Below are 23,829 nucleotides of genomic sequence, written 5' to 3' on the forward strand. Positions count from 1 at the left end.
CACACATTTTTTCTCATAACATCCATATTTTGCTGTGCATCCTTCCAGTGACTGGAGCTCATAGCTTGTGCTACAGCTAGTGCCTGGCTACAAATGACTTGTTCTCTCTAATGGTAATCTACCCTTTATCCTGGAACAGCTGCAGTCCATGATGGGCCTTACTACAGGCAAAGGTCGTTAGTGACCCTTTCTGTTAAAGATGTTTGTTACCTCCCTCCAATGTGCGAGGCTAATGGAAGTTCTCTAGCAGGTCTGCAAGGGCTGTCTGTGTCCTGCGCGTTTGAGAAAGTCATGCATGTTCCTTAACTTCATGTGTTCTGTGTGCACACCTGTAAGTGTATGAGGAATGTATGTATTCTTAAGATCTGCATAGATCTTGAGTGCTACTCTGCAAGCCTATGTGAGGCGCATCTGTACTGCTGAACAGGGGTGTGGAATTTAATAAAATATCTACTTGACTATGGGGCAAGTTGCTTCATAAATCTACTTGTCCTGTAACAAAATCCACTTGTCCCTTTTGTGCCATGTAATGTGATGACAAATTATGGCAGCAATCTCATTATATAAGAGCTCTTACACTGCCTCACTAATTGTGCCAGTACTCATATCATAGTAGGGTTTGAATAATAGCAATTCCCTTATTTTGCTGCATTTCTGCAGATCTACATACCGTGGCCGAAGGTAGTGGTAAGCAATAGTTTGAGCGTTGGAATGCCATTTTGAGTCTGTGCAAACCTACTAACTTGTGAGTTGTAAGGGTTTTCACCAACTATTCTCTAATCTTTTCCCAAACTGAGAAAGGTTGGAAATTTACTCCGGACAATGAGAGGACGTTCAACTTCTTCCAGGGTTGGGGAAAAAAGTGGTTGGAGAGAAAGTGAACTTGCAACTTGAACTTTTGCATGAGGAAATCTGTACGTGTATATTTGCTCATGCTAAAATGCAGTCCCCAAGTATTTTCTATGAGTACAGTTTCTTGGCCGACTTCTGTAAATTCTTGTGAATTTGTGAAAGCTGTATATCTGCACTTAACGCAAAGACATATATCATGGGTGCACTTTTGAGACTTTCTTTAATTGGGCCCCAAATTAGGTCTGGTGTTCGCCATGACCTTTTGTGTTTATTAAAATTCAGTCTCTCTCTCTATTAGCTGGCTTCACTGTGTGTGACAGCCTTTTGCTCTTTCATAAGGAGCATATCTGAACACAAAGTAGTTTTGTTCAGCTCTAGGAACTACTGTGGCAATATGTGCTTTTTGAGACCGAAAACTATTTTTGCTTTTGCCAATGTTTGTTATAATGGTGATGGCCAAGCAGCTGCCACACTAATAAGGCTTTACAATAACCATGCCAAAGCAAGTCCACACACTGATAACGCCCAAAAACTGACCACCAATTTGAGACCTATGGATTTGCCAATGCTCGTTTATATTTATGTTTCCTATAATCTTATTGAAACTTGTTGCACTTATTTTCCATTATGAATATGTTTGGGAATACTAGCATACATCAAAACATTTTTCTAAATGATGCCGCAAAGAAATGGTACCTAAACTTTTACAGTACTTTAGCTGAATGCTTTTTTTCCTACTTGCATTTTTTGTAAATATTTTATTTTGAAAGCAAAGAATCATCCATTTTGCTTTCGAGCCTCCTCAAATATTTGAATCTTATCCGAGCATTCTGGGAGCATTATACATAGCCTCATATTGCTAAACTTTGAAAATGCGTGTACACCAGTCAGTAGTGCAGTCGGAGGTAGTGCAGTCCGAGCTAACCACATTTACTTAAACCGCTCCCCCTAATAAAAGCTTTGCATTAATGCACCATAAATACAAGTCTGAACAGCATTAGCACATGGATACAAATATTGCCTTAACTGCTGACAATGCCCTTCCCTGATCCATAATGTGCGACTGTAAACTGGCAGCCAAATGGTTTGTGCTGTAGGGGTTGGGCCTACTTGTCCCAAGGGCAAAATACACATGAAAACTTGTTGCCATAACCCCAAACAATAGGTCTTGGGCCATAGGAATTCCACATCCCTGCCCGAAGGACTGTAATAACTGTGGAAGCTTTCATGCAGGTGTGCAAGAATAATATATGCTCTCTGGAAGACGTGAAACGTGCATATTGTGTCTGGGGGTGTCCTTCTGCCTGTATGAGAGTAGTCAGTGGCAGTACCAATCTGTCTGCTACCGTTCCTGATTGGTACAGTTTTGGTTGCTCTTACATGTGTGTAAAGGTCTCGGGTGTCTTCATGCAGACTCTGTGACGGGCAGATTATTGTTGATCTTCCAGGTTCATGGTGAACACCTCCTGTGATGCAAGAGTTCTGTGACTGCAGGAATTAACTTCCTAGCCCATGCATCGCACGCTTGTGATATCTTCCTGTAAGGCAGCTTGGTGCCTTATCGATTTTTGGTCTGAAATCACACGTGATCCAATTGGATCATTCACTGCAGGCTTTTCTTCAACTCTAGGCATGGGCCAGGCTTATCAGCCTTTCTAAGAGCCCCACTGAGTCAACCAAAGTAGAGATTGCAGTCAAACCGCACCTTAGCCTGACTTTCATGAGCTATGTGTCTCTCTGACTATCTCACGAAGTGGCATGAGTGCCCCAGAGATGAATTCTCTAATGGTAGGGTTAGCCTTGCCAAATAATTCTCAATGAATCGAACCAATGAGTGCCCGTCTGGCCTGCCGTGAACACGCCTTCTTCTGGATCCCGGAGCTGGATTTAGTGCTGTCTCTTGACTAGACCATGCAGTCTCACAACAAGATCCCAGTCAAGGAAAATAAATTGCTTCTAAGTGTCAAAGAAATCTTCTCGCACGCCAGTCATAGTCTGAAAGGGGTTCATCCACAAAAGAAAAATGTATAACCTGTGAAATCAGTCTGACAGCCAGGGGGTCTCTTAGAAGGCTGGGAACATAGCCTGCTCAATAAGTAAAGGCAGGATTCACCCTTTACAGAATTCTGCTACAGTTCTACTGTGGGAATTACATGGTACAACCAAACAATGGGGCAGACAGGAGTTTAAAGACTGAAAGCTTGACAAAGAAAACAACATTCCGTTAGAACAAGAATGTAAACATTTTTGGCTGAGCAAACTAATCAACACGTTTTTGTCTTGGGAGCCAAGATGTGAAAGACTCAAAACGTAAGCGATGTGCACTTTCTTTAAGCACTTGCCTGAACTGAATTTCTTTGCGCTGATATGACCGTTATTTCATATATGCCATCTTTAGGTGACAACCAAACGCGTGCACGTTATACCGGTCAGTTTTTTTTTTTTGTTTGTTTTTTTAACAAGCCTTTCTATTTTGTCTTAAAATATTTTTTAGTATAACAACAACATAGAAGTCCTATTCAGTTGGCTAGTATTACGAGACAGCACAATTATTATTATTTTTGCATTTGTCCTAGTTCCATTTGTAGGTCTCACTCCTTTCCTATCGTAAAGTCATTAAAAAACTATAATTTCCCTACTAAGTTCTAAAACAAGCAAGCTTGCAATCACTTGCATCCTCTTGCTGTGCTACAATGCAATTTGTTAAACAAAAAACGTGCAAACACCTAAAGTTAGGCACCTGTATACATACTTCAAGGTAAAGTACTTACATGGATATACCAAGCGATATTCACACAAAAACCATGTCATCTGTTGGTGTGCAACCTTCTTTATCTAAAACATCTTCCATATGCCCAATAGTGTTCCAGTTAATCATTGTCAGCCACTAAGAATAATACAGTGTCTGACCATTCATTTGCTATTGGTTTCTTACAAAGCTCTATTCTTCCATCTCCAAGCTCACCCCTTCCACTGCTGCCCATTGTTCTACGTCCCGTTTCCCTGTGTGGAGTAGACCTGCAGGAGATCTCCAGTGCAGCACCATTTCTCGTTTAGCCAACACCAGTGCAAGATCAATAAATCTGGCGCTTGCTCTAGTCCCCTCTGGCGTAAGGTAAAGACCCAATAAGCATATTTCTGTCTGCAAAAAGTTTGTGTTACTCAGTGTATGTTCCAACTCCCCAGTCACTTGCATCCAAAACTGTTCGACTTCTGGGCAAGACCATCTGATGTGTGTAAATCAAGCATCACCAAACTACATCTTGGGCACGCTCTGCCCTCTGTCCCAGCTATATTGTTTGGGGCGTGAGGTAGATTGTGTGGCGGTAGTTGAATTGGTAGTATCTAACCTTGTGTTTCTGGACACTTTATAGGTGTGTTACAACATACACTCCCATTACTTTCCATTGAAGTCACTCTCAATCTAATCTTCTCATTTCCTTTTAACATGAGTCTGATCTAGCCTAATAATGCTGACTTATAAAGCCAGGATATTAATTTACTCCCACCACACTATGTGAGGAGAAATTGGAGAACCTCGTGTGTACATGACTCAGTTTGATTGTCACCAAATATACTGCTAATTACTTGGGTTAAAGCGGTTAGTCAAGGTAACCAGACTTTTCAATGCCCCATCCTTGAAACGGTCAACAAAGCCTTCAAAGCACGCTTTATTCAAAGCACGCTTTATTCGATTTTAAAAAAAACCATAAAAAGCACATACAATACATATACATTAAAATCACATTTCATAATTAATACAACAACAGGGCAAACCCAAGATTGACTAAACTACATCGTGTCTAACACTAATAAAAGATACCTTATTTACAATAAAATGTTCAGTGGAGCTCGTTTTTTTCTAGAACGAAAAGCTTCTGCTAGGAAACTGGCAACACTAAAAGTAATGTAAATATTGCCCAACATCTGGAGGTAGATTAAAGCAGGTCTAACTTGAATAAAACCCGCCTCCCTCAGCACAGGTAATAGATATTTTTTCCTAGCAGCAGTATAAAACCCACAAAACATCGTAAAATGCATGGTATCCTGCTCAGAGAAATTATCACAGTCACAAGGGGGTGCATCTTTCGAATGGTTCCATGATGGGTAATAACCTAGAGAAAATTGAATCAGATTAAACCTGAATCTCGTTAATAAAAATCTATGAAGGGGTCTTGTAACAAAATTCAGGTATGGCTCCAGGGTTGGGGTAGTAATGAACATAGCGTGAGCTCTTGTAGATGGTTTCATTATTTCCCTCCCCTCTCTGTTAAGGCGAGCCCTGTCTGTGAAATGGACTTTAATCCACTTTACGTCCTCTCTCTTAATGTTACGAGGAGATACAAAAAGTTCCAATCTACCTAAGGCTGAAAATGTGTTTTTTAAGAACTTCAACCAAGGTATTTTCATGGCATGGTCCAAAGACATGACGTCCTCCAGAATACGATGGTTTAAAGTTAATTCTGGATTCAGCCATGTCCTTGCCCAAAGTAAAAGAGGTGCCAGATTCAGCTTGTCTGTAATATAACCCAAGCCTACTTCCTCGTGAATAGAGAACGTAGGGGTCGATTTTGGAACTGAGAGCAATAATCTAATTAACCTATTTTCTACCCTTTGGATTTTATCTTGAGTAACATAGCCCCACAGGTGGCAATGGGAATACACTTGGTGTTATAGACCTTCAAAAGGGCTTCCATTGGCCTGGCCCCCAACCTTTTAGTGAAACCCAACAGGGCAGTTGTTGAACGAACCAAGGCTAAACTCTTCGCCTTTAACTGTGGGGCCCAAGACCCCCTTTCATCGAAAAGTACCCCCAGATAGGGAAAAACCGGGACCCTGGAAACCACCTCCCCCTTACATATGAAGGTTTTAGATCTTGATTTTCCTCTCTGCTTGCCCACTATCATAGTATGGGATTTTTTCGCGTTTACCTTTAGGTCAAGTTTTTCCATGAAGGAGCCAAAACAATCCAATAGTGTCTGTAGACCGATGCCCGTACGGGCAATCAGTACCGCATCATCTGCGTATAGGAGGGCCGGAATCGGGTGACCTCCCACACGCGGCACATCTGCCCCCCCTTCCTCCAGCTGTTTTTCCAACCCATTTATATAAATGGTGAAAAGGAGGGGGGCCAGGATACACCCTTGGCGGACCCCTTTCTCTGACCTAAAAGTGCCCGTACATCTCCCCTCGTTTGTGACCCTTACTTTGGCAAATAGCTCCTGGTGTAAGGAGGCTATAAAAGCAACCAGCGAAGAGTCTATCCCCATCTCAAGAAGGGTTGACCACAGTTTGGACCTGTTTACCAAATCGAAGGCCGAGGAGAGGTCCATAAAGGCCAAATAAAGGGACCCCTCCCCGGCCACCACATATTTGGCAATTAAAAGGTGCAAATTCAAGCATTGGGCCAGGGTGCCTCGTTTCTCTCTGAACCCATATTGTATGTTTGAAAGCCCTCCGCAGGCCTCCAAATTTTCCCTAAGTTTAGCCAATAAAACTTTGCCCAAAATCTTAATGGCCGAGTCAAGGAGGGAAATGGGTCTGTAACACCCCGGATCATCGCGTTTTCCTTTTTTAAAAATTGGCACTATGATGGAGATTGCCCAGGTATTTGGGAACACCTTATCATTCGCTGCCCTAAAGACTTTAGTTAATACCTGGGACCAAGTTTTCGGAGAATATTTATATAGGTCCGCAGGTACACCATCAGCCCCCGGGGCCTTATTTTTTGAAGTCTCCAGGATAGCCTTTAATACTTCCTCCTCTAAAAAAACTATCGGGGAGGAGTCCCGCACTGTCAATTGGCGGGGCGGGGCTATGCCATTCTTATCGCCGTAGACGTCTTTAAAATGATCAACCCACTTCTCGTCCGGGATAACACAATCGGTGGCTGCATTTTGTTCCCCTGCAAAAAAAGGGTGATTAATGATTTCCCAGAATTTCTTGCTATCGCGCAAGACATCAACAGAGAGAAGTCTATCCCACGCTTCACTTTTGATTTCATCTTTTCTCCCCTTTAAGGTCTTTTTGTATTCCCTCCTCAGACTGGCAATAAGCAGCTTATCCCTTGGTATTGCTTTTAGTGCATGCATTAAACGGGTGTGTATCCGTGAGCAATCAACATCAAACCATTTAAACGTACTAGGAAGTCTCTTAGTGGGCATAACAGTCAAGTCCTTCGTTATTTGGGCTCATATGGATTCAAAAGCCCGAACAATTGTACTATTGGAGGCCTCTTGATCCAAACATAGCTCTATTTCTCCCTCAATTTTAGGCAATAAAGTTGCCATAAAATCATCTGGAATCACCTTACCCCACTTGAGCCTTCTGCCTTGATCGGAGGGCACAGGTACCGCCTGCGCCTGTTGGCGGCCCGGGCCCTCGCGTTTAAGGTCCCCCAACTCATCTCCATTACCACAGGGTTATGATCACTATAGGGTGACTGGATTGTTCTGTAGGTTAATACCTTTGATTGTAGCACCGGCGTGGCAAATATATAGTCGATTATAGACCCTTGCGGTGTTCCTTTATAAGTAGGAACTCTTTCCCTCCCATCTGTGTTTAGGGGTTCATAAAGGTTAGAGCTGGCCAATAGCACTTACAAGGCCTCACCAGTTTTTGTGTGTTCAAAATGGGGTATGAATACTCCTGGCGGTCCCAATTGTTCGCCCAAGTGACAGGGAAGATTGCATAAATGAGTATTAAAATCACCTAACACGATGCGCTCAGATGCAGTGTGCTTGTTGAGACTGAAATTGTATAACAAGCATTTACAATGCAATGGTTTTGCCTTTGATAAAGTTAGAGCTATTGGCATTGTAAATGTCAACATTTTCACCTATGTTTTTTTTTGTAAAACATAAACAAATGGCTTTGTCGTTTACTAGTAAATAGCTTTATGGTTACGAAATGTGAGACCTATTGCATATGCACTTATACACACATAGGTATATGTACACAGAGCTATACACCCACACAGAGCTCCTCCTCTACACACATTGACAGGCTTTGTATACACAGCTACATACACACACAGCTACAGACATGCACAGTTATACAGACAGACACAGTTACACAAACACACACACAGTATTATACATACATAGCATCACACACACATAGCATTACACACAGATAGCATCACTCAGCTCCTGGACACATATCTGTACACATACACAGCTACAGACACACACATGCACATAGCATAATACACATATAGCATCACACACACATACACAGCATCACTTAGCTCGTGTACACATAGCTGCACACATACACAGGTATGCACAGTCAGTCTGCACAGTCAGTCTGCACAGTCAGTCTGCACAGTCAGTCTGCACAGTCAGTCTGCACAGTCAGCCTGCACTCACAGTCAGCCTGCACTCAGTCTGCACTCACAGTCTGCACTCACAGTCTGCACTCACAGTCTGCACTCACAGCCAGTCTGCACGCACAGCCAGTCTGCACGCACAGCCAGTCTGCACGCACAGCCAGTCTGCACGCACAGTCTGCACTCACAGTCTGCACTCACAGTCTGCACTCACAGTCTGCACTCACAGTCTGCACAGGCACGAAAACGGAGGCACAAGCAGGCAACAGGGGCACAAGCAGGCAACAGAGTCACGGCACGAAAACGGAGACACAAGCAGGCATTAATGGGCGAGAGCAGATATCAGAAGCTATGCAGCAAAGTCTGGGAGATGGCGTCGGCCAAAGGGCTGCATAGTGACCGTGCCAGCCACGGTCTGGATTTAGCACACCCTGGGCAGGATGACTGGTTACAAACTATGCTTTTCACGGAGGTGTGAGAATGAACAATTTACATTGGTTTGGCCCAAGATGAAGGGAGTTGTTTACACAGATTTTGTTAGCGTTACATCACAATGGCACTTTCCCAGAAGTGTGAAAGTGCCCCTGCTCTGCTGTTTCTGGTTGTATATGTGCTCCTTCCACGCGGCAGCTTTACAAACCCACCTTGGAAGACAGCACTTGACCTTTGATCTGCAGCAAATGTGATGAGCGAGCCACGACGCATGCACTCCCAGGGCCACTTTCTGACACTCCCCAAGATGTCTGCAGGAGCTGCGACCTAAAACAAACCCTGACAACTGCACCCCCCGGATCCATCCCCCTCCACGCCTGGATCCCACCCAGAGGGAAACATTACACTTACAGCACATTTGCTCACTGCGCGAGAGCCCACAATATCTCTGCCACGTGGGCGAACACACAACCGCAGACAAGCTAATACCAGAGAACGAAGACAACACAATTGTTAAGTGTGTTAAACAAGCATCACATCAAACTCGATGTAAGATGATATCACACCCAATACCTCGTCATAGCAGCTACTAATATCCACTTTACAAGGATGAGAGGCTGAGACAGCCCTGCTGGGCTCTAAGGGTGATCACCAGTCAGTCCGATAGGGACCGAAGTGTATGAAGTACTAAAAGCCAAAGATAGGACAAACAAAGGGGAGGTGGAAGGAACAGAGACAGAGGAGGGAGAGGGAAGGGGCGGAGAGAGGGGAGGCGCACTATGGGGGTGAGATATAAGAGCTTGAGCACCGGCACACACAAGCAGAGTGGGCGCAGAGACCCCAGAACAAGAAGCGGTGATCCAGATAGGGGTGGATGCAGCGTGTGGGGAGAATGTTCCCGGGCGCGTGGCGTGCTCAGGAACTGGGCTACCCTGTGAGTAGAGGCAAGTAAAACTGTTTCAAATGCAACAATCAGCCATTGAGCTCCTAACGCCTGCCCTCGACATGTAAGATTACCAGGCGATTCCATAATAAAGTTTGCAACGCTACATGCTAATGCATTTTGGGAGTTGTGGTCCTGCCGGATCGAGCTTGATGTAATGTAACTAACATCAGAAAACACACATATGTAAAATTAAAAACAAAAGACCAGAACCACAGCACTGCATCGTTTGTGTCATCGAGTCATCTGGAAACCTTATCCACTTGTGACCGCAGGCGACGAAGCACAGGTCAGGCGGTCCATTGAGGTGAATGCAGCAGGGTTTTCTCCGCACACTAGAGACGGCTCATTTTAAATGCACAAAAATAGCACTGAACAAATATATGCAGGAGTAAAGGCAGATTTGGAAACTAAAGTTTCTAAACTTCAACTGATGTCAAGACTCCATACTCCGTGATCGAGCCTGCTGTCAACACAGCAGCGCAACCCTGGCGGGCGGACTCTGCTGGGTCCTAGCGCCGGCGGCTCCCTGCCCAGACACAATGTTTTTAAAAAAAAGTTGTATATAGCGCCTCTGAGCTCTTTGCCGCCTGCGTGATAAACCTCCAGCCTCAGTGCCAGGGAGTAGACAGAGGGGACAAGGGGAGCTTGAGAGCAGGCATTCCCTCCTGGAGCTCGGCTCCTTAACACACTCTTTCTATGCAGGAAGCGGGAGGGGTGGTTGGGAAAGGAACGGCCAGCGGGAGGGGGGGGGGGCGGGAAACGAACCGACAGCGGGAGAGGGGGGGGCGGGAAACGAACCGACAGCGGGAGGGGGGACAGGAAAGGAAAGGAACCACTCACCTGGACTTCCTCGGCCGGCGGTCGGCCGCAAAATGGCCCAAACAAACCTCGACGAGCCCAAAAAAAAGCCCCGCCCACCGCTGCATGACGTGGCCAAAAGGGAAAAATTCTCGGGAACGCCCCCGAATCTGGTCCGGCCTTGACGGACAGATCCGGCTCCCAATGGCTAGCCTCCATTTATGGAGCTAGCCAATGGGAGGAGGGGGCGAGGAGGGGGCGGATACCCGACCCCACAGAGCAAAACATAAGATTTTGCTAGCGCATGCGTACTTCGTACGCATTGCCGAGGCAAAACCTAAAAATGTCTCTAGGTGTGCAATGTGATCAGTGTCCATTGCCCTCTCCCAGGAATTATACAAATTAAGTAATAAAATGGAATGGATCAGGGAAACAATCCATTCCACAAACAAAAGGTTAGGGGAACCTGAATCTAACTGCTTAAAAGACCCCGCAAGATTAAGGAAAAGAAGAAAAATTAAACCCCCCTTAGCTCTCCCAGCTTGGCTGGGTGTCGCTGGAACAAAGAAAGTAACAAAACCATCCAGCCAGACATCTACTGAGGTTGCCCAGGATTCTTGAAAAGCTATGACATCAAAGGAGGTGATAAAATTGATCCATAACGGGTCATCCTTTTTAGCTCTTAGGCCAGCTATGTTCCAACTAAGGAATTTACATAGGGCTGTGTCCTCCTCCTGCCTAGGCCCAGTAATGGAGGCAATTGGGGAAATCGAACCGGTGCTAGGCACTCGCCTCGAATCAGACCTATTAACGGGGGACCCCGACCGTCATTCGCAGTCATCTAGCCCAGAGAATGCTTCAAACCTATTCGATGTTTCAAAAGGGGTGAAAGGCAACAAATGATTCATTCCACCAACACTTTGTATTTGGTCCATACCTCTGTAATTATTCCTATTCTCCCTATGTGGTACAATATTCCATCCAGATACATTTTTTGACATTTTGGGGTTTGGATCCTGCCACATATATTGATTATTAAACATTCCGGTAGGATTATTCAAAGGGCCAAAAGGTACCCCAACAGATGTTATAGCAGGCACCTGAGATCTAGGATAGAAGTAGGTTAGATCACAGGGAACGATAAGTGAACCAGTGATCCTTGGCATCCAATTGAGGATGTGTGTCACTGCCCCATGGTCTCTGAAATTTATAATTATTAAATCCCCCTCTATATCCTTTATTCTGGTCCCCAGCCAGGGGAGTCGCCTTACGTGAACAATCTCATTGTTAATAGAACATGGGAGCGGTCTATGCTGGCCAAGCCAATGTATGGTTTTATTTTTTAATTGGCTAAAACCTTCCCTCTTATTATCTGCCAACCTGGGGACCCCCGTAAGTACTACCACATAGGGGACTGCCTCTGGGGGTAGTTCGACTTGGCGGCCCCTCTGGTTTCCTGTTCTAACTGGGTATGCTCTCCCCCCTGCCTCCTGCTTATTTCCAGCAACCACTGTGCTGACCCCTTTGTGAGTATCCTTCTTACTAATTTGGGTAGGCTGATGAACTGCCTTAGATGGATTTGCCCCTTGGTGAGTGCAGCTCGCAAGGTTGTTTAACGATTTAAAGCCTTTTGTGTAAGGACGACTGTGGGGGTAGGGACTACAGCTATGGGGGATAAAACTTGCTTTGCAGGTGCTTCCAACTGACCTGCTTTGTTGGTAATAGCCGTTTCTATAGCCCCCAATCGATCCTCTAACCTCTTCAGCCTCTCTAATATGGGAGATGTGAATGCCCTAAGTAAGTGTTCAATATTTTCGAGGGAGAGTGTTGACAAATTATCACTAGGGGGAGAAATACTGCTAGATGTTAAATTGGGACCAACTGCAGTCGATATAGGGGTATTTAGAAAGGATGGCATTTCGTGTGGGGCAACCGGGACCAAGTCAGAGGATAGAGTTACATTGTTTGTGGGTGTGGGGCGGCAGTAACCGTTCTACCCTTTCCAAAATCGGTGTAGCTGATTTTGGCTCTTTGCTGAACCCCTCCCTTCCTTTGTCTCTTGTTTGGTGGTGGTCCAACAATTTTGACAACCCCCTGTTTCCCAACTTTCTTTTTCCCAGGTGGTACTCGTGAATTTTTAGGTATGGTTTCAATTGGAGTGGTGATATCACTAGTACCCACAGTGTTGCTTTCTTCCGTACCGTTAGTGACAAACAACGAAGGGGTCATTTCTCGCAGGAGCATGGGATATCCCTGCGATAATATCGAGTCCTCATTTGCTTGTAACAAACCCGCTCCCACTTGACTGTTCTCGGGTGATACAACCCTAGAGGATCTATTTTTAATGGATTCAATGGAGCGTCGGCGCTCTGCCCTTCGTTCCGCCAGATCACAATCCCTGTCTGTGTCACAAACCGGCTTTCTGAAGTACTTGTCCAAAGTCCCTTTGTTGTTTCCCCCAGAGTCAGGTGACGAACTATTTCCATGCATAGCAGCCATTGGGTTTTTCGACATCAATGTATAGAAATCAGTTTGAATGTGAGTGAACCTGCTAGAGTAAATATGATGTAAGAACACAACAGGAGTAATGTAAATCAAACATGAACAAGTAGCAAGCTTACTTGTGGATGGCAATGGATGAACGGGGACAATAAAGGTTGGAGGGCTGGCCCAGCCCGGCCTCCTACGGCCACAAAACGGCCCCGCCCTTGTCCCGGGCTACTCCCGGCGCGCTCTCGTGCAGCGGGGATGATGCTTTCCCTTAATAGGGTAGTGATGGGTGGCCGGGTCGTGGCGATCAGGGAGAGCAGCCCAGGTGTTACTGGTTGGGCTCGCAGGGACTCCTGGACAATGGAGTCCCTGCTTTGCACGCAGCCCCGATCAAAATCACGCTTGCTGATGAAAAGAGCTGCCCCTCCGCTTGGAAGCCTCCCACAGAGACCGGTGCGCTGCGGGACCCGCGCAGCGGGTCCGGCGAGTTGCTGGTTCAGATGAGGGTCGCTGGGTAGGTTAAAGGTCGATGGCTCCACAGAGCCCATCCACACGCAAGGAGTCTTTCAAGGTTTCCCAAGGAGCGGCTCCTGTCGTCCGCTTTTGCCTCCGTCGGCGGTGGGGCGTGGCGATCAGGGAGAGCAGACCAGGTGTTACTGGTTGGGCTCGCAGGGACTCCTGGACAATGGAGTCCCTGCTTTACTCACAGCCCCGATCAAAATCACGCTTGCTGATGAAAAGAGCTGCCCCTCCGCTTGGAAGCCTCCCACAGAGACCGGTGCGCTGCGGGACCCGCGCAGCGGGTCCGGCGAGTTGCTGGTTCAGATGAGGGTCGCTGGGTAGGTTAAAGGTCGATGGCTCCACAGAGCCCGTCCACACGCAAGGAGTCTTTCAAGGCCTTCATATTTAAATAGGTGAACAGGTGTATGGGTGTCAAATTTTTACTTAAAACACAAGTGGGCATTTTGCTCTTTGAATTAAATGTGCAAGTGTAGGGTTACCCATATCAATAAAGGTTTCATTTAATTTGTAAATCTTTTTTACTTTCCAGTTCACAATATTACCCTGAAACATGGCAATCCATCCTACATCTACATCCCTCAGTGAAAATTTAAGTAATTGGTGCAATTTCCCAAACTTTTAGCAGCAGCTATACATTTATCTTTCAGATTTAGCTTGTATGCGCACTAACTTACACCGGATCGTATATTCACTGCATATGCAAGTTCAGTAAATGTTGAACATATATTTCTCACAAACATACACCTGTAGTTACTTCAAAGTGAGTCCTACATATGCACATGTAACTTCATGTTTTTTTCAAGGTTAACTTTAACTCAAACTTTACAAACTCCTCCGAGCTGGGCTTTAGTGTGTAACTTGACCTCTTTGTCTTCTCTACCTGATCTGTTCTACTGTGATCATCAGTTGAATTACCTGGTACCTGCAACTTGTTGCATTCTGATCCTGTTTGTCTTTGACCTGCCGGCCTACACTTCGCCCACCAACTTCCCAGCGGTGCTGTCCCTTTTCCTGCTCTATGGGTATGTTGGTCATCTGTTCTTCTGTGTTTAAGTTTTATTTCTTTTAGTGGATGGGTACTGAGGAGTAGAAGGAATATAATGTATAGCTTTTCATAATGGGAAAAATCTTGTTTTTGATTAGTTAAGAACAGACAATGTTCACAAGGAACTCATTTTTAGAACACTTGATTGATTACAGCTACAATTAATGTCGCCTACCAGATTGAAGCAAAGAATCAAATATAGAATATGACTTTAGCTTAATAAAGCATCAACATATTAAAAACAGTTAAACGTTTTTTAGCCCACTAGACAAAAAGGGGATGTTTTTGATACACACTTCAGCCGAAGTGAGATATGTATTCTTGCGTAGTAATTATTGAATACAATAAAACCATACAATAGTTTGGTCCTGTTTGCATTTTTACATTATATACCTTTGTATTTAGAAAGTGAAATGCGACCCCAGTGAAGTAACCATAACGAAAAACTGTGAGGATTAAAAGGTGCAATTCAGAAAAAATGTAATGATGGTTATTGGTAAAAGGAGGAGCCAATAGAGTATTGGTACAAGCAAATAATTCAAGAGCAGTTCTATGCTCAGTTGATGGCTTCCTCTTATAGATTGCCGACGACGTTTCGACCCTCTCGTGTTGGGTGGTCTCTTCAGGACGGGTGATTCTGGGGACTAAGCACAGGACATAGTCTGTATAGTATAATCAGACAGTGAGCGCAGTGGGCCAATGTACAGTTACTCAAGTAGGCTTACCAAACTGCTAAATCCGGTTGCCTGAGTGATATTTCATCAAGGGTATTATCGGGATTTCCTATCAGGCAACAAGGATGGAATATATCACCATCTATCAAGGTTAAAAAGGATTAAAAGGTGCAAGTGTAACAAGGTGCACAAGGGAATACCTTACCCTTGTGTGGATGAAATGCCACAGCTAGACTTCTAGCGAAAAAAGCACTACCAAGATGACTGCAGATCCAAAGTATAATTAATGGTTTTGCCCGTTGAGTGCAACAAAGCAACTCGTAGGTGGCCCGATAAGATAGATCTGAAAGAGACACGTTAGTGATAGATTCCTTACCTTAGAATATCCCCAGGCGTCAGACTGGATCTGGAAATTTTTCGCGTAGCAGTACCCTTGTGCGTCGGTAGGCGTCGTCTGCGGCTCTGCGTCCGTCGTGGGCGGCGTCGTGGGCGCCGTGATGACATCGTCGGAGTATTTAGACGCCGCCTCCGCGTGCTGACGTCAGTTCTTCTTTTTTCCGCGCCAGCAGCGCAGATCTGGAAAAAGTGGTACCTTAGTCACTTTTTGACTAAACTTTTTTGATCTTTTGATCATCCTTTTTCGAAGTCTTCGACTCCGAACGGTGCCGGTAGGGATGCCAGGTTTCAAGCCCTGTGAGAATTGCGACCGACTGATGTCGGTCACCGACCATCACCGTCGGTGTCTCCACTGCCTCGGCGTCGATCACGACGACAAGACCTTCTCCGACTGTCGGGCCCTGACTTCGAAGGCTAGGCGGGAGCGGTCCCGTAAGCGGCTCGAACTCCGGCAGTCGGCCCCGCGTCGACAACGGTCCCGGTCCGGACGGAGGTCGAGGGACCGGTCGCGGGAGAGGAGCCATCGGAGCTCCGGGAGTCGACATCACTCCTCCGGGTCGAAGTAGTCAGGTAAGCACAAGAAGTCGAAGAGACGTCATCGCTCTTCCGACTCCCCCCGACGCTCGCGCGACGCGGCCGGGGGTTCTGGTGACACCGCCCACGCGGCTCCGTCGGAGTCGCAGGCGCCGCGTCCTGCCTCATACCCTCCAGTCCCTGGGCCTAACGCGGCGCCGGAGGAGATCGAGCGGTTCCTCATGGCCATGAGGTCCCTCTCTCCTCCGACGGGCTCCGTGGCACCTTCGGGCCCAGCGGACCCGTCTGGGGGGCCTTGCGGGTCGGGGGCTTCGGTCCCGACGCCGTCCGGTGCTTCGGCTCCGACGTCGCCGGCGCCTTTGGGCCCCACTGGATCTGGTTCCGGATCCGGGTCGCCGCCGGTGGACTTAACGACCTCCCCGGCGCCGACCCCCCAGGTGTCACCCCAGGTGTCACCCCCGGCGCCGCCCGAGGGCGGCGCCGTCCCCGATGCCTCCCTCGACCCGATTCCGGCGCGGCGCCGCTTCAGACGCCGTTCGGAGAGTTTACTTTCCATGAGCCGGCCCCATCTTTTTCTGACCCTGAGTATCAGGAGATGGGTGATGAGGAGTATTGGGAGGGGTCTGAGGACCCTCTGACACGTGAATGTCAGTCCCAAGAGGACTGGACAGGTGAACTTGGGGATGCCAGTGGTCTGGACACTTCGCCCGACACTGGCTTTGTCTCACCTCCTACCGTGGCTACGGAGGAGGGGGCAACCTATAGTGTGGTGTTGATGAGGGCGGCCAAGGCCTTGGGCCTTGAGCTCCCCGTCGTGGCCGTGAGGACTAACCTCCTCACTGAGGTCCTTCAGCCGTAGTCCTGCTCAGCCGAGCCTCTGCTGCCGTTTAACGAGGCCTTGTCCGACGTTCTTTTGGGCACTTGGTCCAAGCCTGCTACAGGTTCGCCTGTAGATGGGAACGTGGCCAGACGCCACCGCCCGGCTCCGGGCGACCCATGTTTCCTGTCCACCCACCCCACCCCCGAGAGCCTGGTCATCCAGGCCTCCAATTCCCAGACCGCATTCCCGTCGGCTCCGCCGGACAGGGAATCCAAGAGGTACGAGCAGTACGGTAAAAAGATCTTCTCCTCCCTTAGTCTGGGACTGCGGTCTTCCAACACCGCCTGCCTCTTGGGCCGCTACACCCACTCTCTGTGGGATACGATTGCGAAAGTGCTGCCAGAGTGTCCGTTGGAGGTACGGGCCAAACTCGGCCAGCCCTTGTGGAGGGCCGGGATGCAGCCAAATATTCTATCCGGTGTGGGCTGGATACCACCGACTCACTAGGTAGAGCCATGCCAACGACAGTGGCGGTCAGACGTCACGCCTGGTTGAGGTCCGCCAACTTTTCGTCCGATGTCCAAAACACACTGATGGACATGCCGTTTGATGGCCGTCGCCTTTTTGGTGACAAGGCAGACCATGCGCTTGAGCGCTTTAAGGACTCCAGGGCTACAGCCAAGTCCTTGGGCCTCTCGGCCCCGCGCCAGCAATCGGCTGCCTTTCACTCCTTTTGTGGCCACGGAAGGGGTGTACCCACACGTGCTGCCAGCCACGCTCCGCAGGGTAATACCCAACGCGTTGGCGGCCGTGGAAACCGCCGTGGCGGCGGTCGGGGACAACGGCGAGGTCAGTCCACACCTTCCCCCGCAGCATCCGCCTCGAAACACTCCTAGTCCGTGCTTTCAGGCCCATGTGACGCCAGTGGGGGGCAGGGTTCGCCGTCACCACCTCCACTGGCGCACTGTCACGTCGGACAGGTGGGTGCTGCAGATCGTCCGAAGGGGCTACTCCCTACCCTTCGAGGCGACTCCTCCAGCCATGCCACCGCAGAACCACCGTGTATCGGGGGATTATTTGCGACTTCTGCAGGAGGAAGTTACGGCCCTCTTGGCCAAGGGGGCCATCAAGCGCGTTCCTGGGCCAGAAGTAGGGTGTGGTTGCTACTCCCACTATTTTCTGGTACCCAAGAAGGGCAAAGGGGGCCTACGCCCTATCTTGGACCTACGGAGCGTCAACGGCTTCTTCCGGAAGGAGACGTTCAAAATGCTGACTCTGGCTCAGGTCTTAGCTGCCCTGGACCCGGGAGACTGGATGGTTGCGTTGGACTTGCAGGACGCTTATTTCCACATCCCCGTCCTGCCGGCCCACCGGCGCTACCTGCGGTTCACGGTTGGCCACGAGCACTTTCAGTATACCGTGTTCCCCTTCGGCCTTACCAGCGCCCCACGGGTGTTCACAAAGGTGATGGCGGTGGTCGCAGCTCATCTGCGCAGGTTAGGGGTTTCAGTCTTCCCCTACCTCGACGACTGGTTGTTGAAGGCGGGCTTGCCCCAGACAGTCGTCCGCCACCTCCAGACTACGGCAGATCTCCTGCACCAGCTGGGGTTCTCCATCAATGTGCCGAAGTTATGTTATGTTATGTTATATGATTGTTAAAGCGCAAACAGCTGCCCCAGCAACGGAGCGTCCCGGCGCTGACCTAACCAGTACCTGAGGGGAGAGGGGGATGGCCACAGAGAACTAGATGAGGGAAAAGAGATGAGTTTTTAGTGATTTCCGAAAGGCAGTCAAGTTGGTTAAAGTGCGAATATGTAGGGGTAATGAGTTCCAGAGTCTAGCCCCCAAGACTTTGAAGGAACGCCCACCCATTCTACAGAGCTTGAATCGTGGGATCGACACGAGGTGTTGTCCCAGTGAGCGTAAGTTACGCTGAGGGGTGTAGGGTACAAGGAGCGGGCGTAGGAGTTCAGGGCAGTCAGAATTCAGAATTTTAAATGCGGTGGTAAGAGTTTTAAAGTGAATTCGAGATTCAATTGGCAGCCAATGCAGGTTACGGATGGTAGCTCTGGCAGAGCACTTTCGTGGGAGGCCAACCACCGCTCTGGCGGCCGAGTTCTGAATGCGTTGCAGCCGCGCTAATTCTGCTTTATTTGCCCCCAGGAATAGCACATTGGCATAGTCCAGCCGGGCAAGTATCATGGCTTGGATAATGAGTTGGCGGGTACTGGGGTCGAAGAACCCGAGTATCGGGTTAAGACTCCTCATTAGACCCACACACGTTGCTGCCAATTTCTTTGTGTGGGACTGATAGTTGAGAGAAGAGTCAAGCCAGACACCTAGGTTCTTCACGACCTCTTTTGGCACAGGGGTAGGGCCAAGCGAGGAGGGCCACCAGTGATCGCTCCAGTAGCTGGGATTCTTGCCAAGGAAAAGCACCTCCGTTTTCCCGGCGTTCAGCTGCAGGCAGTTGCGTGTCATCCACTGTGCAACAGCCGCTAGCCCATTCCTGAATTTGGTGGCCGAGGTAGAAGGGCCTTCAGTGAGTGAGATGACCAGCTGTGTGTCGTCGGCGTACGACACAAGCGTAAGGTCCCACTCTCTAGCCACTGCAGCAAGAGGCTGGACGTACAGATTAAAAAGAGATGGGCTAAGCGCCGATCCCTGAGGGACTCCTTGGTCGATGGGATGGGGTTGGGAGATGTGGGGAGGGGCTGAAACTTGAAAGGATCTGTCCTTAAGAAAGGACCGGAACCAGTCAAGGGCGAGTTCATTAATCCCTATGGCCTCAAGTCGATTCAGCAAGATGTTGTGTGAGACCGTGTCAAAGGCCGCGCTGAGATCCAGCAGGATCAGCGCGGCACTTTGACCAGCGTCCAGGATGCCTCGAAGGTGTTCCGTGGTGGTCAGCAGGGCTGACTCAGTGCTGTGTCCTGGCCTGAAGCCATTTTGAGAGGGGTCCAGGACGTGATTTAGCAACATGTGGTGGGATAGCACTTTGTTAACGTGGGCTTCAGCCAATTTGGACGTCCAGGGGAGCAGCGAGATGGGTCTGTAATTTTCTGGTTTAGTGGGATCTAGTGTGGGTTTTTTAATAATGGGGGAAACCCAAGCTGATTTCCAGCAGGTGGGGACCACAGCTGTGGAAAAGGAGAGATTGAGTAGGTTAGAAAGCGAGGGAAGGAAAAAGTCCAGAGCATCCAAGAATTTAGCTGGTCTCATGGGGTCAATGGGGGAACCAGACTTAACCTGCCTGCAAAGTTTAGCAAGGTCGTCGAGGGGTATGTCAGGTATTTTTGACAGTTTCGACGTGTACGTCACAGCTTTGGAAGTGTTAATGGGCACAGGCTCATCTTGGGGGAAGGACGTATACATTTTCCTCACTTTCTCAGTGAAAAAGGTGGCAAGGTCTTCACACTGTTTCGAGGAGGTAATACAGGAGACCGGGTTGGAGGCCTTTTGTAGGTTTTGAACTAATTTAAAGATCGTTTTGGTGGGGTTGGTGCTTAGTTTAATTTCCTTTGCGTAAAAGGAGGCACGGGTGGTACGTATTGCCCTGTGATATGTGCGGAGTTTAGACAAGTAAAGGGCTTTATCACTGTCTAGGTAGTTTTTTCTCCATTTGCGCTCAGCTTTCTTGCAATCCTTCCGTAAGGTTTTGAGCGTTTCATTGTACCACGGATTCCTCTCAGAAGCTCCTCTTCATCGGAGCGGTTCTCGACTCGGCGCGGTTTCGGGCTTATCCACCCGAACAGCGGGTCCGGGATATTCAGGCTCTGATTCCGATATTTCAGCCTTTATCCCGGGTCTCGGTCAGGTTGACGCTGCGGCTTCTGGGGCTGATGGCCTCCTGCATCCTACTGGTGCATTACGCCAGGTGGCGGATGCGGGCTCTGCAGTGGGACCTGAAGTTTCAGTGGGCCCAGCATCAGGGCAACCTATCCGACCATGTCCTGATCTCGGAGGGCACTGCGAGACAGCTGCAGTGGTGGCTCACGAACCGCGATTGGGTCAGCGGCAGATCCCTCTCCCTTCCCCAACCGGAGCACGTAGTTGTGACGGACGCGTCCCTCCAGGGCTGGGGAGGCCACATGGGAGAGGCAGAGATCAGAGGCCTCTGGTCTCCAGCGGAGGCCCGGCTCCACATCAACCTTTTGGAGTTGCGGGCGATTCGTCTAGCACTGAAAGCATTCCTCCCCTCTGTCCGGGGGAGTGTAGTGCAGGTATTCACGGACAACACCACCGCCATGTGGTACTGCAACAAACAAGGCGGGGTGGGGTCGTGGACCCTTTGCCAGGAGGCTCTGCGCCTCTGGCAGTGGCTGGAACGCCAGGGCGTGACTATGGTGGCTCAACACCTGGCAGGTTCTCTGAACGCCAGGGCGGACGAGCTCAGCCGTCGGTGCATGATGGATCACGAATGGCGTCTGAACTCGGACGTGGCGCATGCCTCTTTCAGCGATGGGGAGAGCCTTGGTTAGATCTATTCGCCACCGAAGAGAACGCGCAATGTCATCAGTTCTGCGCGTTGGAATTTCCAAGGCGGCACTCGATCGGAGACGCTTTTCGTCGCGAGTGGAGTTGCGGTCTGTTGTACGCCTTTCCGCCTATACCACTTCTGCCCAGAGTGCTGAAGAAGATCAAGCGCGACCGGGCCCAAGTCATCCTTGTGGCTCCGGACTGGGCACGAAGGTACTGGTATCCAGAGCTACTCAGTATGTCAGTCGATCCCCCGGGGTTCGTCTGCCTCTTCAGGAGGACCTTCTGTCGCAGCAGCAGGGGACGGTCCTCCACCCGAACCTGTCCAGTCTCCACCTCCATGCTTGGAGATTGAGCGGCGACAGTTGAGGCCATTTGACTTGCCTCCTGAAGTCTATAATGTCATTCTGGCAGCCAGGCGTCCCTCCACAAAGTCGGTATACGCCTGCAGGTGGAACAGATTTGTGGCATGGTGCACAGCAAAGGCTGTGGATCCTCTTGCTGCCCCTCTCTCTGAGGTTCTTCTCTTCCTTCTTTCTCTTGCCCAGCAGGGCTCTGCTCTGGGCACTATCAAGGGCTACCTTTCTGCCCTTTCAGCCTTTCTGAGGCTGCCTGATCAACCTTCTTTGTTCAAGTCCCCTATTGTAAACAGATTTCTAAAGGGCATCACACACACGTTCCCTCCTGTTCCGTTTGTGATGCCTCAGTGGGACTTGTACCTTGTTCTTACATTTCTGATGTGCGCTCCCTTTGAGCCACTTCACAACTGTCCTCTCCGCCTTCTGACTCTGAAGACTGCTTTCCTGGTTGCCATCACCTCTGCCAGGAGAGTGAGTGAGCTCCAGGCCCTTTCTTGTGCTCCTCCTTTCCTTTCTGTCCATCCGGACAAGGTTGTGTTGCGTACTAAGCCATCTTTCCTGCCCAAGGTTCTCACAGGCTTCCACATCGGGCAGTCCATCACCTTGCCAACCTTCTTTCCGCCTCCGCACCCATCTAAAGAGGAAGAGCGGCACCACCGTCTGGACCCAAAACGTGCGCTCTCATTCTACTTGGATCGCACACGCCAGTTCCGGGTGGATGACCAACTCTTTGTTGGTTACGTGGGCGCTAAGAAGGGGAAAGCAGTGCACAAGAGGACCATCTCCCGGTGGATCATCTTGTGTATCCAGGCATGTTACTCCTTGGCTAAAAAGGAGCCCCCTGTTGGATTGCGGGCTCATTCCACCCGAGCCACGGCGACTTCAACTGCCCTGGGCCGGGGAGTGCCCTTACAAGACATCTGTCAGGCAGCTACGTGGGCATCTCTGCACACGTTTGCAAGACACTACTGCCTGGACAGCCAAGTCCGGAGGGATGGCTTCTTTGGCCGTTCTGTCCTTCAGGACTTTCTGGTGTGATTATTGGTTCGCAGACCCTCCACCGGGGTTGGTATTGCTGGGGTATCTATTCTAAGGTAAGGAATCTATCACTAACGTGTCTCTTTCACTTACACAAGTTACTACTTGTGTAACTATATATCTGTAAGAGACATTAGTTATTGATAGATTCCTTACCGGCCCCCCCATCCTCCCCGTTCTGCGAACCGATATCTAGGGTTAGGGTTATCCCCTTTCAGGGCCCTAGTTTCAATGGCACCAGTGTTGGTTTTTAACATGGCTCAGTGCCTCTGGCGCAGAAAAGCTGTGTCTAAGAACTGACGTCAGCACGCGGAGGCGGCGTCTAAGTACTCCGACGTCATCGTGGCGCCGACGACGGACGCGGAGCTGCAGACGACGCCTACCGACGCGCAAGGGTACTGCTACGCGAAAAATTTCCGGATACAGTCTGACGCCTGGGGATATTCTAAGGTAAGGAATCTATTACTAACTAATGTCTCTTACAGATATATCGTTACTCAAGTAGTTTCTTGTGCTTCCGGGTCCGTCCGGCGGAGTAAGTGGCAGTTGGGAGAACTAACCTACAATTTAATGTATAAGAAGGTAGTCAGGAACATGTATGTGCTGTTGGTGGAGCAGTAACCAATCGCAGAGATGCACAACTCGCCTCTCTAGTTACTTAGGTAGATAAGGTAATGCTAGCATCCTAATGGTATGTAGCAAAAACGGTTATATCCAGGCCATCCAAGGAACTAAAATAAAGAAATAATAGTCTTGAAGTCGACTTGCAATCGCATATGGCTGTATTTGCTGAGATAACCAGCAGGGTCTAGATAAACAAGGGGGGGTGTTGTATACAAAATTAATACAAGGAAGGCTGGATAATAATGGCCAATCGTGGTAACCGGGAACAAATCGTATTTAAATCATTAACTTATCAAAATTTAAAAAGCAGAAAGGCAAGGATAAAATGAAACAAGATCATCCATGCAATAGCTCAAACTACAGTTACAGATTAGGCAATGAGGCGTGTAGTAAAGCGTCATTAGTCCAAAATCGGTTCATGTTACGTGTGCTAATTCATATATAGTACTCAAATTGTCAAAATGTATGTGGAACCATGATCGTGTATGTA

General features: G+C 48.7%; 1 protein-coding gene across 1 annotated transcript in view; it reads left to right on the top strand.

Moving 5' to 3' along the window:
* Window positions 1–23,829, top strand: part of ABCA2 (ATP binding cassette subfamily A member 2) — a 693,258-nt gene that overhangs the window by 555,673 nt on the left and 113,756 nt on the right. The window contains exon 36 of the mRNA XM_078642051.1: window positions 14,277–14,392. Coding sequence (XP_078498177.1) covers window positions 14,277–14,392 — 116 coding nt within the window. The remainder of the gene's footprint in view (window positions 1–14,276; window positions 14,393–23,829) is intronic.

Source organism: Lissotriton helveticus, chromosome 5_1 (genome assembly GCF_964261635.1).
Source record: "Lissotriton helveticus chromosome 5_1, aLisHel1.1, whole genome shotgun sequence".
Taxonomy (NCBI): domain Eukaryota; kingdom Metazoa; phylum Chordata; class Amphibia; order Caudata; family Salamandridae; genus Lissotriton; species Lissotriton helveticus.